Source organism: Bos indicus, chromosome 5, assembly GCF_029378745.1.
Source record: "Bos indicus isolate NIAB-ARS_2022 breed Sahiwal x Tharparkar chromosome 5, NIAB-ARS_B.indTharparkar_mat_pri_1.0, whole genome shotgun sequence".
NCBI classification, from domain to species: Eukaryota; Metazoa; Chordata; class Mammalia; order Artiodactyla; family Bovidae; genus Bos; species Bos indicus.
The window spans coordinates 110,813,566-110,832,355 of NC_091764.1; the positions used below are offsets into that span (position 1 = coordinate 110,813,566).

Sequence of the window (18,790 nt, forward strand, 5' to 3'; positions counted from 1 at the left end):
TGCTACAATATTGCTTCTGTGTTCTGTTTTGGTTTTTGGCAGTGAGGCAAGTGGGATTTTAGCTCTTCAACCAGGGATCGAACCACACCCCCTGCACTGAAAGGTGAAGTCCCAATCACTAGACCACCAGGGAAGTCCCCCAGATGGAGTTTTAAAAAGAAAGAAAGAAAAGGAGAGAAAGAAAGAAAGGGAATTCCCTAGCAGCCCAGCGGTTAGGACTTGGCACACTCTCACTGCCGTGTGTGCCTGGTTTCAATCCCTAGTCAGGGAACTAAGATCCTGCAAGTCACATGCTGTGCACAGCCAAAAACAAATACAATTTTTTTAAAAAGAAAAAAAAAAGTTGAGTACTCAGCTAACTGGTCTGAGGGCAGAGGCTTGGACTGTAACTTAGTTTCTAAGTTTAGTTCTTTGGAAGGTAGAAGGGAAAGGAGACAATGGGGAAAAAAGAGCATTTTTTTTCCTCTTTTTCCCCACCTTTTCAACAAGTATTTCCAGTATGTCTTCCTTTGGTGCTATTTCTGCTCTATCTTAGTAAAACCAACTCAAGTCAAACACTCCTTCGCAGCCTCAAATTCTTTTAGAGGATAGGTGGGGCTTAAATAACTGAAGAAAATCAACACACACATAAGAAACAAGTTAGTAAGTGGTGAATGATAGAGCCCCTGTCACGCCTCTGTGCAGGTGTGTTGTCTCCGTTGCAGACAAGGATACAGGGCACATTGTCCTTCAGGTTCTTCCTCATGGCATCCTTTAGCGCGTTCTGCGCAATCAGGGAGACACCCAGAGGCTCATCCAGCGGCACCATGGGCAAAGCAGTGAGGTTGACGACTTCCAACCTCCTGAAGCGAGCCATTGTCCACTTCCTTGTACACTGACCAACAGTTAAGTTTCCACTTTTAAGAGCCTCTCATTCCCCCATTACGGTCTTGTTCTCTGTTCAACCAGCCTCCTGGAAATCAGAAATAAGCACAGAACCAACTTAGAAAGCTCAACCATGCTCATCTCGCAAGCAGGGCTGATGGCGAGGCACACACCGCATACAACATGCGGAATAAAGACTTGTTAGAGAAACCCATTCTTTTTTTTTTTTTTTTCATTGCTTCTTTTGATTTACAATGTTGTGTTAGTTTCTGCCGTACAGCAAAGAGAATCAGTTTTATATCTGTTCTTTTTTAGATTCTTTTCTCATATAGGTCATTACAGAGTATTGAGTAGAGTTCCCTGTACTACACAGTAGATCCCTATTAGTTCTCTATTTTACATACGCGTGTGTGCATGCTTCTCAAGAGATACACGTAACCTTTGAGTTGTGCAGGAACTGAGGTCCCCATGCAGGTGCAGCATTGTAACCTCAGGCTGAACACAAGATGCCTGGAGCGTGCGTATTAAGTCACTTCAGTCACGTTTGACTCTTTGTGACCGCATGGACTAAGGCCTGCCAGGCTCCTCTGCCCATGGGATTCTCCAGGCAAGAATACTGGAGTGGGTTACCATTTCCTTCTCCAGGGGATCTTCCTGACCCAGGGATCGATCCTGAGTCTCCTGCATTTCCTGCCTTCAGTTCAGTTCAGTTCAGTTCAGTTGCTCAGTTGTGTCCGACTCTTTGCAACTCCATGAATCCCAGCACGCCAGGCCTCCCTGTCCATCACCAACTCCCGGAGTTCACTCAGACTCACATCCATTGAGTCAGTGATGCCATCCAGCCATCTCATCCTCTGTCGTCCCCTTCTCCTCCTGCCCCCAATCCAGCATCAGAGTCTTTTCCAATGAGTCAACTCTTCACATGAGGTGGCCAAAGTACTGGCGTTTCAGCTTTAGCATCAGTCCTTCCAAAGCCCAGGACTGATCTCCTTTAGAATGGATTGGTTGGATCTCCTTGCAGTCCAAGGGACTCTCAAGAGTCTTCTCCAACACCACAGTTCAAAAGCATCAATTCTTCGGCACTCAGCCTTCTTCACAGTCCAACTCTCGCATCCATACATGACCACTGGAAAAACCATAGCCTTGACTAGATGGACCTTTGTTAGCAAAGTAATGTCTCTGCTTTTGAATATGCCATCTAGGTTGGTCAAAGCTTTCCTTTGGATTCTCTACCACTGCGCCTCTCTAAGCCTCACCTATAGTCGGAGATGTGGATTAGGTTGCTAGGACCCTCTTCAGCTCTCAGATACTGGGTTTCTGTGACGCTGGGGTGGGCGGTCCATCCCCTCGGCATGAGGCTCCTGATGGACCTGAGGCTTTCTGCTCCCTCTCCAGTGGCCCCGTCACTACTTCTCCTGGATTTGGAATGTGCTGGCCAGACTGCTCTCCGAGGTCCTTGCTTACTGGCCAGGAGGAATTTATCACTACCATCTGTGGGTCCTCCCTGTCTAGAGCCTGGGGGTATAGGCCTGGTTATAATGAAGTAAAAGATTCAGATCTGCCCTCAAGAAGCTCATACATAATGGAAAGAGAGAGAAAAGGTATAGTTTGATGAAAAAAAAATTAACCAGGTGCCCTTTCACCACAGTCTCCTTTCCTCTCCTTTGGTTCCTGCCTTCTGCTCTGCTCTCTGCCCACCCTCCCCAGACAGCCATCCTATACGCCTGCTGCACTCAGCTTCTTCCTGGTCCCTGCTGTGCTGTGTGCTCTATGCCTTTGTACATGCTGCTGCCCCCATTCAATCAGCCCAGGTGATATATCTTTTAGAAAACCTTCTTGAATTACTCCAGGCCATTAGTACCACACCTTCTCTGTGAAGGCCAGGATTCTGCTTGCAACTATTACAGCACTTACTATCCTGAACTAGAAGAATTTGCTTCCACATCTTTCTTCATTAGGCAAATTACCCTCTAGGAAGTAGGTTCAGTCGATATTTGCTTCCTTTTTTTTTACATTTTATTTACTTAGGTGCACTGGGTCTTAGTTGGAGCATGCGGGAGGTTTTGGTCGTGACATGCAAACTCCTAGCTGCAGCATGTGGGATCTAGTTCTCCAACCAGAGATCGAACCCAGGCTCCCTCCATTGGGAGATCAGAGTTTCAGCCACTGGACCACCAGGGAAGTTCCCTGAGTCCCTTTCTAACTCATCACATTTCTTTTTGGGCCAAAGAGGTTATCCATTTGGGTTGCCCCAAGTCAGCTGGATTGTAGGAAAGGTTGGCCCAGGCCAATACTCTGCTCCTAGCCTTTAGCCATACAGCGCTTCTGAGTTTTCTTGCACGCCCCTGCCCCAACATGAACTGGAAAATTAAACACATTCTCTGAAAAGCCAGGCTTAGGGGGACTCTGTTAAGAAGCCTCTTGCTTTCGTTTAACATTACACTGGAAGGACTGATGTTGAAGCTGAAACTCCAATACTTTGGCCACCTCATGCGAAGAGCTGACTCATTGGAAAAGACTCTGATGCTGGGAAGGGTTGAGGGCAAGAGGAGAAGGGAACGACAGAGGATGAGATAGTTGCATGGCATCACTGACTCAATGCACATGAGTATGGGTAGTCTCTGGGAGTTGGTGATGGACGGGGAGGCCTGGTGTGCTGCAGTTCATGGGATCGCCAAGAGTCAGACACGACTGAGCGACTGAACTGACTGACTCATGTCTAATGGGAGAACTGAATATTATGCTTAAGATAAACATTTAAAATTCTGTTCCTTTCTGAATTTTTCATCGTACTATTTTAGGATAAGTATTCTCTGAAGCATGATAAGTTTTTACTGTCATTACTTGGGGAGAAAAAGAGGATGGGGAGAACACTAACTTCATTGAATATCTACCCTGTGTCCAGGACTGTGCTGTATATTAGGGGCAGATGAGTAGAAGAATAAAAAAACATTCTGCCCTCATGGAGCGCATATTCTTGCACATGAGATTTGAAAGTCCTCTGTTTAAAGTTAAATGTTTTAACTTAAACATGTTAAGTTAAAACAATGCTGAGGTTGTAGTCAGGAAGACTTTTCTTCAGTTTAACCTCCAGTCATTAAATGACTACCTATTGACTTCCCAACAGAACCAACAATTCATTCTTACTGGGGGACAGGATGGTGAACTAAACCAGACTTGATCCCTGCCCTAATGGAGCTTATGTCAACTAGAGGTGACAAGTGCTAATTAATTACGTGCTAGCGCTAAGCTGCTTTCAGTCGTGTCTGACTCTTTGTGACCCCATGGACTGTAGCTCACCAGGCTCCTCTGTCCATGGGATTCTCCAGGCAAGAATACTGGAGTGGGTTGCCATTTCCTTCTCCAGGGGATCTTCCCGACCCAGGGTTTGAACCCACGTCTCTTTGGTCTCCTGCATTGGCGGGCGGGTTCTTTACCACTAGTGCCACCTGGGAAGCATGAATTATAACTGACCACTGCTCCCACTCCAGTATTCTTGCCTGGAAAATCCCATGGGCACAGGAACCTGGTGGGCTACAGCCCATGGGGTCACAAAGGAGTCAGCATGACTTAGCAACTGAGCACATGCGCTGTTTCAAAGGGAAGGACACAGTGCTGTGAGAGACGACATAATAGTGGAGATCGACCCAGTCAAGGTGTCACAACTTGAAGGAAGAGCAGGAGTTACTTAGATAAGTGAGGAAGGGAAACACCATCCAAGCAGAGGGGCACAGAGTAGAAGGACAGGAAAAGCCTAGACCTGTGCATCACAGTAGCCACGAGCCACATGTGACACCTGAGTCCCTGGAATTTGGTTAGTGTGACCAAACTACTAAAATCTTTAAAAGAAATATTTTATTTATCTGGCTGTGCCAGGTTTTAGCTGCAGCCCACAGGATCTTTGACCTTCCCTGTGGCATGTGAGACCTTTTAGCTGCACCATGAGAACTCTTTGCTTCGGCACATGGGATCTAGTTCCCTGAACAGGGATCAAATCTGGGCCCCCTGGATTGGGAGTGTGGAGTCTTAGCCAGTAGACCACCAGGGAAGTCCTAACATCTTAATTTTAGCTAATTAAAATTTAAAACCTAAAGCAGAAAAAGTAAAAAATATTGATTGTACGTTGAAATGATCATATTTGGGACATATGAGTGAAAATAAACATTATTCATAGTAATAGCACCTGATTTTCAAAAGAATTTTTTAAAAATATGGCTCTGAGAAAATTCTAAATTATGTATGTGGCCCACATTATGTTTCCATTGGATGGTGCTGGGTTAGACCAGGCAGTTTGGTTCCAGGACATGGAACTTTCCCCTTTTCAATGAAGTAAGGTATCAGATCAGATCAGATCAGTCGCTCAGTCGTGTCCGACTCTTTGCAACCCCATGAATCCCAGCACACCAGGCCTCCCTGTCCATCACCAACTCCCGTAGTTCACTCAGACTCACATTCATCGAGTTGGTGATGCCATCCAGCCATCTCATCCTCTGTTGTCCCTTTCTCCTCCTGCCCCCAATCCCTCCCAGCATCAGGGTCTTTTCCAATGAGTCAACTCTTCAAATGAGGTGGCCAAAATACTGGAGTTTCAGCTTTAGCATCAGTCCTTCCAAAGAAATCCCAGGGCTGATCTCCTTTAGAATGGACTGGTTGGATCTCCTTGCAGTCCAAGGGACTCTCAAGAGTCTTCTCCAACACCACAGTTCAAAAGCATCAATTCTTTGACGCTCAGCCTTCTTCACAGTCCAACTCTCACATCCATACATGACCACAGGAAAAACCATAGCCTTGACTAGACGGACCTTTGTTGGCAAAGTAATGTCTCTGCTTTTGAATATGCCATCTAGGTTGGTCATAACTTTCCTTCCAAGGAGTAAGCAAGCATCTTTTAATTTCATGGCTGCAGTCACCATCTGCAGTGATTTTGGAGCCCAGAAAAATAAAGTCTGACACTGTTTCCACTGTTTCTCCATCTATTTCCCATGAAGTGGTGGGACCAGATGCCATGACCTTCGTTTTCTGAATGTTGAGCTTTAAGCCAACTTTTTCACTCTTCACTTTCACTTTCATCAAGAGGCTTTTGAGTTCCTCTTCACTTTCTGCCATAAGGGTGGTGTCATCTGCATATCTGAGGTTATTGATATTTCTCCCGGCAATCTTGATTCCAGCTTGTGTTTCTTCCAGTCCAGCATTTCTCACGATGTACTCTGCATAGAAGTTAAATAAACAGGGTGACAATATACAGCCTTGACGAACTCCTTTTCCTATTTGGAACCAGTCTGTTGTTCCATGTCCAGTTCTAACCGTTGCTTCCTGACCTGCATACAAATTTCTCAAGAGGCAGATCAGGTGGTTTGGTATTCCCATCTCTTTCAGAATTTTCCACAGTTTATTGTAATCCACACAGTCAAAGGCTTTGGTATAGTCAATAAAGCAGAAATAGATGTTTTTCTGGAACTCTCTTGCTTTTTCCATGATCCAGCGGATGTTGGCAATTTGATCTCTGGTTCCTCTGCCTTTTCTAAAACCAGCTTGAACATCAGGAAGTTCACCGTTCACGTATTGCTGAAGCCTGGCTTGGAGAATTTTGAGCATTACTTTACTAGCATGTGAGATGAGTGCAATTGTGCGGTAGTTTGAGCATTCTTTGGCATTGCCTTTCTTTGCAATTGGAATGAAAACTGACCTTTTCCAGTCCTGTGGCCACTGCTGAGTTTTCCAAATTTGCTGGCATATTGAGTGCAGCACTTTCACAGCATCATCTTTCAGGATTTGAAATAGCTCAACTGGAATTCCATCGCCTCCACTAGCTTTGTTTGTAGTGATGCTTTCTAAGGCCCACTTGACTTCACATTCCAGGATGTCTGGCTCTAGGTCAGTGATCACACCATCGTGATTCTCTGGGTCGTGAAGCTCTTTTTTGTACAGTTCTTCTGTGTATTCTTGCCATCTCTTCTTAATATCTTCTGCTTCTGTTAGGTCCATACCATTTCTGTCCTTTATCGAGCTCATCTTTGCATGAAATGTTCCTTTGGTATCTCTGATTTTCTTGAAGAGATCCCTAGTCTTTCCCATTCTGTTGTTTTCCTCTATTTCTTTGCATTGATCGCTGAAGAAGGCTTTCTTATCTCTTCTTGCTATTCTTCAGAACTCTGCATTCAGATATTTATATCTTTCCTTTTCTCCTTTGCTTTTCGCTTCTCTTCTTTTCACAGCTATTTGTAAGGCCTCCCCAGACAGCCATTTTGCTTTTTTGCATTTCTTTTCTATGGGAATGGTCTTGATCCCTGTCTCCTGTACAATGACACGAACCTCATTCCATTGTTCATCAGGCACTCTATCTATCAGATCTAGGCCCTTAAATCTATTTCTCACTTCCACTGTATAATCATAAAGGATTTGAGTTAGGTCTTGGAAGAAAATTGTACTTGGAGCCAGAGACCCATGGGTCCTGCCCCTCATTGGTTGGATGACCTGGTGCATTCACTAGGCACCCAGTAAATATCCCTTGAATGAGCCCGAGTTTCTTCGTTTATCAAATGGAATGTTTATCAAACACACACTGTTAGGATTTTAGGAGATCTGGAGTCTTTTCTCGAGTAGTTCTCTGCACCCCGCTCAAGGTGCGACCTTGAAGCGGCCCCTGGCCTCAGTCTCCCCCACCTGTCAAAGCCGACGAGCATGGGAAGGCAGGGTCATGGTCTGTGTTTGTTCATCTTACCTGAAGACTGCAGACGGAATCCGCGGAACTCGGCGGTGCCGATTCCGCCACGGGGCCCTCAGGGGACCCTGTGAAGTTCTGGATGGGACACCCGAGACCTGTTGGCCCCCACATCCACCAGGGAGGGGTACCCTTTGTTTTGTGATCTGGGAAGAGGAAGAGGAGGAGGGACGTCTGGGAGAGGCCCATTTTGCTGCTATAAGTCCTGACGTTCTCCCGGCAACGCGGGCCACAGCCGGCACCTGCACCCTTTCTCACAACAATGGGTGGCATCGCGAACTTTGCCGGCATCCGTGACACGCCGTTACCATGGCGACGGTCCCCGTAGGCGGGGGAAAGACCAGACCAAGGGGTTTTCGGGGAGAGTGAGTGTGGTTTCTCGACCTTGCCTATAGCTCAAGTGACTCCAGAAGATACTGCCTCTGTGGAGTCTATCAAGTATGTCAAGAACCGTCCTCATGAGTTTTTTGCGCTTCGCGTAGGCTCGCGATGGGGACCGCACGGCGCCGGGTACCCCCAGATCTCTCGGTGGTAGAATCCGGCGGGGCTGAGCCCGCGCATGCGCGTAGCGGCCGGGCGACACCCGCGCTCGCTTTAGCCGCGGTTGACTGGGCCTCTGGTGGGTACCAGGCGGGAGGTCGGGGGTTTGTTTGGAACCCCCGACTTTAGGGCACTTCAGGTACGTGTCTGAGCCCGGCATCGCCCTAGGGTCCGAGAAAGGGTGGGACACCGGCGTTCCCCGGGGGACCTAGGGCCTCCCGGCAGCTGGAGCGACCGGAGGACGCGGAGCAGGGGGCGGGGGCCGGGTTCTCCGCAGGCGGTGCACCGCATCTATCGTAGTGTGTTTCCTCCTTTGTAAGTTGTGGTGGTAATTCCCCTCGTAGGTCAGCGATGAAGGTAATTAACGAGAGCGCGCGAATGAACGCTCTCTGCGGTTAACAGCCCTGCGAGGTGGCCATGTACCTGCGTGGCACGTACTTGCTTGGCTCTGAAGTCTTTGAGATTCTGATGAAAGCTAGAGACTTCTTTCTCACTTTCTTGTTAGATTAAAAGAAGATACTGTATTTTATGGCCCATTGCAAACGGTAAAGCATTGCATAGTGAAGAAGTGATTACGATCATCAGCGCAGAGGCGTAGACCTTATTTGAAGCCCAGTTCCACCGCCTTCCCACGGCATGACTGGAGGCACATTACTTAACTTCTCTAAGCCTCAGTTTTCTGATCTGTAGATGGGAAAAAACTACTTGATCTTTTTCCATCAGGCCGGAATACTGGAGTGGGTAGCCTAGCCCTTCTCCAGTGGATCTTACCAACCCAGGAATCCAACCGGGGTCTCTTGCTTTGCAGGCAGATTCTTTACCAGCTGAGCTAGCAGGGAAGCCCTGATTGTAAATAAAAAAGCCTGGGGCCCAGAGAAGTAAGTGCAGGAGCCCAGTGGGGGTGAACAGCAGAGCAACCGATGGAACCCAGATGCTCTCCGTTTGCTTCCTTTGTGCTGAGCCCTCTCTCTCTCCAGGGAATTTCACTGGAAAGAGGGCTGCCTGGGGCCAGGGGTAGAGGTGGTACCTCTTGGTCCACACTCATGTTCCAGAATCTCAGGGTCTTAGCCGGAGTTGTTTGTGGATGAGTGGATCTGACTTAAAAATTAGTCCAGACCCTTCCTTTTCCTTGTCTGTAATATATTGATGATGGGCATTGGTTTACAAGAATTAGTGAGGTCATGGGTGAAGTGTCCTTGTGAACACATTATTTACCAGAGAGGTTTTGTTTCCTGAATGTTATTGACCAGAGATGTATTCACTTACATAACAAATCGCCGGCCATAGGCATTAGATTCTGCAAAAGTCCACCCCGTCAGCAATAGGTTAAAACCTGGAAGACTAAAGTAGCTTGACCAAGGTTTAGCCGGCAACTGAGAGGTAGAACTGGGCCTAGAACTTAGCCTGTTGTGTCCAGGTACTATGCTCAGTCTTAGTGTTCTTAGCACCACCGTGGGCTTTGCACGAACAACTTGGCTTATTTTTCCTTCTTCAGACGTCTCCAGGTGCTTGGAGGGGCAGGGACTGCTTCTTATCTGTTTTTTTGTACATTAGTTTGGTTTGTTTTCATAAGTTACATGTGAATATATTATCATTGTAATAATTCATTAAATCCACAAACATATTTCTTTACTGTAACTTTATATTGTAACACAAAATTGCCACTATTTGGCCATTTGGGGTGTTTTTTTAACCTTTAGAATGGCAAATTCAGGGATTAAGATGGCAGAACAGGGATTAGGATTCCATGCTCTCACTGCCAGGGGCCCAGGTTCCATCCCTGGTTGGGAAAGTAAGATCCCAACACAGCTAAAAAAATTAAAATTAAAAAAATCTGTTTAAAAATGGTAAATTCAGTTAAGTCAGCCATCCTGCTTCCTTTCCCAGATTTAACTGCTGTGTGCAGTTTGGTGTTTATCCTTCCAAATCTTTTTTATTTAGAGACCTATATTTTGCTTTTTTTTTCTTTTTGTCTTCTCATGTGGGATTATAATATATACATTGTTGTGTTGCTTGCTTGGGTTTTTTTGGTCATGCCATTGGCATATGGAATCTTTGTTCCCCGATCAGAGATCAAACTCATGCCCTCTGAATTGGAAGTGTGTAGTCTTAACCACCAGCCCACCAGGCAAGTCCCTGTCACTTGCTTTCTTAACGATAGAGTGTGTTGGATGTCTTTTCAAGTAAGTACACGTATGACTGTCTCTTTGTTTTTACTATCTAGTGTTCCCTTATGGATTTCCCCAGTATTATTTGGCTATACCAACCATTGGTAGACCTTTTGCATTATTTCTTATTTTTGACTGCTACCTGTTAACAACAGAGAATATTTGTGTGAACATGTCCATTTCTTTCTGGAGGATAAATTTTTACAAGTAGATTTGCTGGCCAAAAACTATGCACCTGAAAAACTTTACTAGGTTTTGCCTAATGGGAAAAATGATAGCATCTTATGTTTCCACCAAGAGTATCTTTGTCTCCATACCTTCACCAACATGCTATTATTAATCTCTTAAATGTTGCCAACATGATGGATGAAAATGCTTCTTTTTATGATGTACCCCACCAGTTATTAATACAAGGATAATTTGGTATACATGTTTAGCCAACTGACCATGGCTATGAACCTTGGGAAAACTGGATAACTTCTTTGAGCCCTAGTTTTCTCATTTCTGATATGGACAGGGAAATTACCTTATGGGATTCCTGCAAGGAATAAAAGAAATGTATGAACTGTCCCCAGCATTGGCTCCAACCTCTCATGGATACTCAAGAAGTGATATTAGTTAGTTAGTTTTTGTTATGACCTTTTCTTTTTTGGGTTAAAACTGTTCTCCCTGGATATTCCTATTTCATTCCTGTTCTGCCCTCTGTGGACATAAGAGTAATTGTTTTCCCTCTTCCATGCTTTTTCTTTTCTCCTGCAGAAACAATGCCAGGGCCTTCCACGGTGTTTGGATGACATAGTAGCACAGCTTCAAAGACCTTCAGCATCTCGGTCCCCACTGCTATCCCACTCACCATCAAGATGGAAGCATTCTGGTTTGTCCAAGTCCTAAAGTGTGATGCCCCAGCCCAAATGCCATCTCTCAGGCTGTGGGTCCACCACCGTTTTTTGGAGGACTGTTGCTTTACAATGTTGTGTTGGTTTCTGCACAACACTGTGAATCAGCCATAAGTATGCATGTGTTCCCCTCTCTCTGGAGCCTCCCTCCCACCCCCCACCCCATCTCAGCCCTCTAGGTTGTCACAGAGCGCTGGGTTGAGCTGTGTTATATAGCAGCTTCCCACTAGTTATCTTTTTTATGTATGGTAATGCATGTGTTTCATGCCACTCTCTCAATTTGTCTCATCTCTTCCTCCACTGTGTCCACAACTCTGTTTTCTATCTCTGTGTTTTTAATCACAAACACACACCAGTAAAACTCATGAGCACACACCCCTAAATGTCTTATGTATTTTATTTGTAAGTCATATGTACATATACTTCTATACATATATGTATATCTATATTGTAAAGCTTCTAAAGAAGCTTCTAAACTTTTGTCATTAATTTTACTGATATTAATTTCTACATCACTGAAAACAGTACAAAATTTTTCCTTTGTGTTCTTATTGAATATATGTCTTGCTAATTGTGATGAAAACCTACTATGAGTTATTTTTTAATAATAGCTGACATAAAGCCTTATTTCAAGTAGTCTGGAGAAGTACCCTCTCTTTTTGGCCAATTTCTTGCTAGATATGATAAACTCATTACCATTTTTATCTCATAATGTGGTGAAGGAAGAGTTTATCCCTGGGAGGAGGAAAGGTGAGAGCTCTGCTGCTTTCTTTTTGCTCATTTGTGCCTTCATTATTGTTCTCGTCATTCTACGGTTTCTTAGAGGGAATCTTGTTAAGCTATCTGTGTATTATACATTAAAATTGGGCTTCTCTGGTAGCCCATATGGTAAAGAGTCTGCCTGCAATGCAGGAGACCAGGGTTCGATCCCTGGGTTGGGAAGATCCCCTGGAGAAGAGACTGGCAACCCACTCCAGTATTCTTGCCTGGAGAATTCCATGGACAGAGGAGCCTGGTGGGCTATAGTCTAGGGGGCTGCAAAGAGTCGGACACCACTGAGCAAATCACACACACGCAATACAGGGAAAGAAATGAACCATGGCCCTGCGTCTCACCACATACAAAAGTTAATCGCAGATGAGTGGCTGTCCTAAATGTGAAAGCTGAAAGAAGAAAACTTCCAAAAGTTAGTGTGGGAAAATATCATGACCTTAGGGTAGGCAAAAATTTCTGAAATAAAAACCAGTAATCCTTAAAAAAATTTAATGTCAGATCCCATTAAAATTGAGAACTTCTTTAATCAAAAAGAAACCAATAAGAAAGCAAAAAGACAAGTTCCCAGAAAAAGGCTTTTATTTATTTAAAATAGAGTATGTGTAAAAGCTGCTGCCCCAGTTATGAGTCTTAGCAGTGTCCAGGAGTAAGGATCTCATGCCTTTTGTTGTTCAGTCACTCAGTCGTGTCAAACTCTTTGCTGCCCCACAAACTATATAGCATACCAGGCTTCCCTGTCCTTCACTGTCTCCCAGAGTCTGCTCAAACTCATGTCCATTGAGTTGATGATGCCATCCAACCGTCTCATCCTCTGACACCCCCTTCTCTTCCTGCCCTCAATCTTTCCCAGCATTAGGGTCTTTTTCCAATGAGTCAGCTCTTTGCATCAGGTGGCTGAAGTATTGGAGCTTCATCGTCAGTCCTCCCAATGAATATTTAGGGTTGATATCCTTACTGTCCAAAGGACTCTCTTGAGAGTCCTTCTAGTGCCTTGGTCTAGTCCATAAATCTAGTGATGCCAGTTTTTAATGAAACTTAGGACCAGCCAGTTAGGCACTTGCCTGTGGTTGACATAGACTAGTCACACAGACCTGTGTTCAAATATCAGCTCCCACTTAGACCCTTAGTCTTTCTAAAGCTCATCTGTCAGATGTGTATACTCAGAGGAGATGAACCAGGGCGATTGTGAGGACTGAGATGTCGCCAAGGCTTGGGCATGCTGGCTAGCACATCATGAGCACTCAGCACAGGGGAGCTGTCCCCAGGATAGTTAATGGTCACGACAGAATGTGTGTTTTATGTGATTGCAGGACAGGGGCACAAGGGCACAATCCAACTCTTTGTACCCCTTGACTTTTTCTGACCCTGGGAGAAGGGAGCATTGACCTTTCCTTCATCAGGCTGAAGATGCCTCTCTTTGGAAGTACGTTTAGTCCGAAGAAGACGCCCCCTCGGAAGTCGGCCTCTCTCTCCAACCTGCATAATGTGAGTATCAGCAGTGGTGTGCAGTGTGAACAGAGCCTCGAGCCTGGCCTCTTTTGGGAAGTGTGGTCCTCCAGAGGCATCCTCGTGGGAGGGTATCCTTTTAATTCATATGATTGCTATTGCTGAAAACATGTTTTAACTCCTATTTGGAAATTCTTATCAGAGCTGTTCAAGAACCATAAAAGACAGTCGTTCTCATTATGATTTTGGGGACCAAACGATCTTATCCAGTTTGACTTCAGTTGATTCCCAAGACTTGGCCAGGAATCAGTTTTTAGTCATGTCTGAGAACAAATTCATTCTCAAAGGATGATGTTTTGCCAACATTAAAAACGTTCAAAAGGATTTGCCGCAGCTCCAAAGGCAGTTTCCAAGCTCCTCCAGGATAGAGGGTTTGCATTCATTTCTGTATATCCAGTACCAGCCCTGGCCCACGGTGGGCGCTCAGTGAGCTGTAGAAACATCGAAAAACACGTTAAAGAACAGCTGCTACCACTAATTGGGACTTAGCATTTTATGCCTTTTCCAGGACATATGTAGCTCCATAGGAAGCAAGTGATGGCTCAGGCTTACATTTAAAAAGACTTTTCACTTGACAAAAAATTTACAGTGAGACTTCTTAAACTGCCAAGTGCTCTATAGATATGAAATAATTCAGTTTGCAAATTTCATCATATATAGATTTTCTAGAAAACACTTGTTATATAAAGCAGTACTTTTCTTTTATAGTTTAAAAGTTTTTTGGTACCTTATTTAATTTTCTGACTTTATTTGAAAAAAATATTATTAAATGTGCCGAGTTATGATTAGAGAAAAAGAAATGAGTTGTTGGGGGTCACTTAGTCGGGGGTTCCCATGTGGCACAAGGGTAAAGAAGCTGCCTGCCAATTCAGGAGACCCAGGTTCTATCCCTGGGTCAGGAAGATCCTCTGGAGGAGGAAATGGCAACCCACTCCAGTATTTGCCAGAAAAATCCATGGACAGAGGAGCCTGGCAGGCTACAGTTGGTGGGGTCGCAAAGAGTCTGATGCAGCTGAGTGCATGCAGGGGGTCTCACAGCTAGCAGAAGAGGTGCTGGGCCACAAGCCCGTGTACTCTGGCTGCCTGATGCCAGCATGAATGTCTCACCCACAGTTGGACCGGTCAACGCGGGAGGTGGAACTGGGCCTTGACTACGGAACCCCCACCATGAACCTGGCCGGGCAGAGCCTGAAGTTTGAAAATGGCCAGTGGATAGCAGGTGGGCTGCATTTCCTGCCGTTTTGCCCCAGCAAGATGGTGGAGAGCAACCACCACTTGGTGACCGCTGGTTGTGCCCCTTCTGCCAGAGACGGGGATTAGTGGCGGTGTGGACCAGAGGGAGGCTCAGCGCCTGCGGAGACGGAACCAGCAGCTGGAAGAAGAGAACAACCTCTTGCGGCTGAAGGTGGACATCCTGCTGGACATGGTGAGGAGGGCGGCCGGGGGCGATGCCTTGGCTTTCCCTGGGCAGCTTCACCGCGAGTCATTTCAGCCGGCCCACACTCTCGAGTGCCAGCTTTCCCAGGCACAGTGCTCTGAATCCAAAGATACGAGACCAAGGCAGACACAGTCCCCACCCTCCAGGGCTCAGTCTAACTGAGAGAAGGACAGTAAACACGGTGACAGTCCTCAGGGTAAGGACAGAGATTGGAGTCTTGTCCAGGCCTGGCATCCGCAAAGGGGAGAGAGAGCGTCATCTGTCCAGTCAGGAGCCCATCAGGGGAAGGGATATGTAAGGAAAGATAAAGGGAGGCATGGCGGCCAGAAGGCATTCAGGAGTGAAGGACAGTCTGCTCCTGGCTAGGCAGGGACCCACACCAAGCAGCCATTAGCCAGAGCCTGGCGAAGACCTGCAGAGAGCCACGCTGCCTGTTGGCATCGGTTTCTTGTGGCTTTTAAAACAGCCTGTTGGGAGAAGGCAATGGCACCCCACTCCAGTACTCTTGCCTGGAAAATCCCATGGACAGAGGAGCCTGGTAGGCTGCAGCCCATGGGGTCGCTAATAGTCGGACACGACTGAGCAACTTCACTTTCACTTTTCACTTTCATGCATTGGAGAAGGAAATGGCAACCCACTCCAGTGTTCTTGCCTGGTGAATCCCAGGGACAGGGGAGCCTGGTGGGCTGCCGTCTATGGGGTCGCACAGAGTCAGACACGACTGAAGCGACTTAGCAGCAGCAGCAGCAAGTTCAGGTGGAACCAGGTGTCGTCATGGCAACACAAGATTTTAAGAGAAACCTCCTTTTAACTTTGTATAGAGAAGGGAGAGGAGAATCTGACACTTGCAGCCTGTTTCCTCAGTTTGGAGACCCCTAGCTTTCCTGCCCGTTACCCTTTCAGTCTGAAGTCTACTTTATATCAACATAGCCACTGTTTTCTTTTGATTAATGTTTGTATTATATATCTTTTTCTATCCTTTTTTGTTAACCTGCCTATATTATTGTTATTTGAAGTGGGTTTCTTATGTAGTTGGTTCATTTTAAAAAATATCCTCCAGTCTTTTAATTGATGTTTTTTAGACCATTTAAATTTAGTGTAATTATGATATGTTAGGGCTTAAGTCTGCCAATTAATTTTTAATTTTCTAGTTATTCTGTTTTTATTTTTCTGTTCTTTTTCCTATCTCCCTGTGAGTTTCTTAAAAACATTAAAAAAAACTCCATTTCTGTTTAAAAAAAAATTTAAAAAAATAGCCTGTTGAACATAGAGGTGTATGTGAAGGTTTGCCGAGAGGCAGGAGAGCACCCTGTCGTGGTTAAGAGCATGTGTCTGTAGCTAAACTGCCTGGGTCCCTGACCCAGCTTCGCCCCTGGCTCTGTGACTTCAGACAAGTTACTTAACTACTCTGTGTGAAGAAGCTTAGTGTCTTCAGCAGTAAAATGGGCCAGAAGAGAGGATCCACCTCATTACTGAGTTAATACAAGTAAAGCTCTGGGAATAGCATCTGGCTCGGGAAGTACCGCTCTTCTGTTTCACAGTCAGCTGACCTCTGGAGTCTGTGTCTCTCCATCCCTGTCTGCAGCATCTTCCACCCTCTCCTCCAGAGACAATTGAGGGATCCTGATGAGGGGAGTGGCATTCTTTATCAGCCATTTTTATGTGAGCCATGACTCAGAGGCAGCTTGGTCCTTTAGCCTTGAAATCACCAATATCTGCGCTTTTCATCCCCTGAAACCTGGTGTCCTTAACACAGTGAGTGCCACACAATCCTAGGTGATCAAAAGTGATGACAGAATGGATGGTGAATGTTCCGCAAGCACTTGAGGCCCTGGGTCATCAGGAGGTTACTCTCTGCCCAATTACAAAGGGGTTCCCATCATGGAGGCGCTGGCAACGTTAGAGAAATGCCAGGGGGCCTCTACCAGCGCACAGGGCTGACCTTGCCAACCTGAGTCATGGCCGTGAAACGTCCCTGTCGCTTAATGGTTTGCTGTTCTTCTTCCAGCTCTCAGAGACCACTGCTGAATCCCACTTAATGGAGAAAGAGCTGGATGAACTGAAGAGCGTCAGCAGGCGGAGAAAATGAAGACCCCCAAAGACATCTGTTCAGAGAACAGAGGGAAACCCATTCATCAGAAGAGGGGAATGTGGTTGAGGGTATTTTTAGCCAAACGGAGGGATCAAGTCCCGAGAGAGAGCATCATATAATGGGGTCAGAAGGCACCAGCCCCCTTGGGTTAGGGGTAGGAAGGTGACCGCAGTGGATTCCAGGCCAGTCTTGTGCTTCATGGCAGGGGAGACCTCCCCGGGGAGGCCTGGAGGTGATGGAAGCCTTTGGGTTTTCTCCAGTCACTTAACACCCAGATGCCCATGGCCCAGGCTCACCATCCTGGGATGGAGGTCATCCCATTATCCCCTCACGTCGGTGTTTGAGGTGTGGTGCCCTCTCGTTAGGAGGGTCTCAGATGAGAGGCTGTCCTGGTTCTCTTCCCTCCAGCCCATCCTCTCGCTCCTTTAAAGAACACTCATTTCCCCCAGATCCACAACCTCCTCTGGCTTCAGCATCTCGGCAGCCAGTGCCAGCCTTCCATGGCAACACTATATTTTTGTTCTACTTTCCTCTTTACCCTACTTTTTAAAATTAAATGATGTTATCTAATCTCTGTGGCCAAAGTGACTGAAAAAAAGAAGGCTCAGTTCCTGAGGAAGTGACTTATGGATGCTGGGTTCTAATCCTGGGATGCGCCATCCGCTAGGTGTAGGGGGGATGTCCCCATCACAGGAGAAGCATTCCAGCTTCCTGGGCCTCAGCAGAGGCTGAGCTGGAGCAAAAACGGTCACTCTGCCCAGATCCCCTGCCTTCTTTCCGGGTGTTGGGACTCGTCTGGACCTGGCAGAGACTGAGTGGTTGGGATAGAGGGCTGGCTTCCCCAAGTGGGAGTTTGTACCCTTAGAGGGAGCCGGGCTTCTCAGGCTGGTGGAGGGAGCCAGCCAAAGTCAGCGAGAGGGAGTCCAGCTTGCAAAGTCCAGGGAGAAGGCCCTGAGGGCAGGACATGGAGCTCCAGGCTTTAGACTGGGGATGGCTACTGAGGTCAGCTGTTTCTGGACGCCTGTTACCCACCTGGGACAGGGCTTTGGATCTTGCTTAGACTCTCTTTTGCTCCTCAGTTCAGCCCTGCAGAGCAGGGCATATCAGTCTGCATGCCTGCTGGCAGATAAGGAACCAAACTCCAGAGGTTCCAAAAGCTGGTCTGGGATCAGAGAGGAAGTGTGGGAGCCTGTGATCCACAGCCCACAGTGAAAGAGGAGAGCTGGTGAGGGGCTGCCTCATGTAGTCCATCCTCAGGGCCAGCTCCCTGTGGGGTAGATAGAGAAGCCCCAGCCCATAATCTTCCTTCCTGGTGCAGGAGAGACTAACTTAGAAGACACTGAGAAAGGATACTGGATGAGACTGCAAGTTTTCATGTGCAAATAATAGGAGCAATGGAGAGCTTGCCTATTGCTCAGCCAGTGTCTTTAGCAACCATTTACTGTGCACCCTGGATGCTAGACATCTGTAGACAGTGGTTCAATGGTCTTACGACGGTTCAGCTTAAAATGTTTTGACTTTCAGTTCAGTTCAGTTCAGTCGCTCAGTCGTGTCCGACTCTTTGCAACCCCATGAATCACAGCACGCCAGGCCTCCCTGTCCATCACCAACTCCTGGAGTTCACTCAGACTCACATCCATAGAGTTGGTGATGCCATCCAGCCATCTCATCCTCTGTCATCCCCTTCTCCTCCTGCCCCCAATCCCTCCCAGCATCAGAGTCTTTTCCAATGAGTCAACTCTTCGCATGAGGTGGCCAAAGTACTGGAGTTTCAGCTTTAGCATCATTCCC

The 18,790-nt window shown here is 46.5% G+C and overlaps 2 protein-coding genes across 18 annotated transcripts in view; one reads left to right on the forward strand and one right to left on the reverse strand.

Moving 5' to 3' along the window:
• LOC139176049 (protein FAM227A-like) overlaps positions 1-7,879 on the reverse strand; it is a 43,500-nt gene extending 35,621 nt beyond the window's left edge. For 5 of the 8 annotated variants that reach the window (XR_011566843.1, XR_011566842.1, XR_011566844.1 and 2 more), the window contains exons 1-2: positions 7,586-7,878; positions 715-952 (exon numbers count right to left, since the gene is read on the reverse strand). Coding sequence is in view for 3 of the 8 variants with exons in the window: in XM_070790408.1 (XP_070646509.1) it covers positions 715-856 (142 nt within the window). In the remaining 5 variants the exon portion in view is untranslated. Of the gene's footprint in view, positions 1-714; positions 953-7,585 lie in introns of all 8 variants that reach the window. The other 3 variants (XR_011566841.1, XR_011566839.1, XM_070790411.1) reach the window with 2 other exon arrangements.
• A 227-nt stretch (positions 7,880-8,106) lies between these two features.
• CBY1 (chibby 1, beta catenin antagonist) lies at positions 8,107-17,569 on the forward strand. 10 transcript variants are annotated; one of them, XM_019961804.2, is made up of 6 exons: positions 8,107-8,264; positions 11,053-11,221; positions 13,364-13,448; positions 14,583-14,688; positions 14,777-14,895; positions 16,916-17,569. In XM_019961804.2, the coding sequence occupies exons 2-6, from the start codon at positions 11,154-11,156 to the stop codon at positions 16,994-16,996; spliced, it is 459 nt and encodes a 152-aa protein (XP_019817363.2). In that variant the 5' UTR covers positions 8,107-8,264; positions 11,053-11,153; the 3' UTR covers positions 16,997-17,569. The 10 variants fall into 10 exon arrangements, with proteins under 10 accessions (XP_019817363.2, XP_019817364.2, XP_019817369.2 ...); XM_019961805.2 differs by having other exon boundaries at positions 11,053-11,167; XM_019961810.2 differs by lacking the exon at positions 11,053-11,221 and having other exon boundaries at positions 8,147-8,204.
• Positions 17,570-18,790: the final 1,221 nt, after the last annotated feature.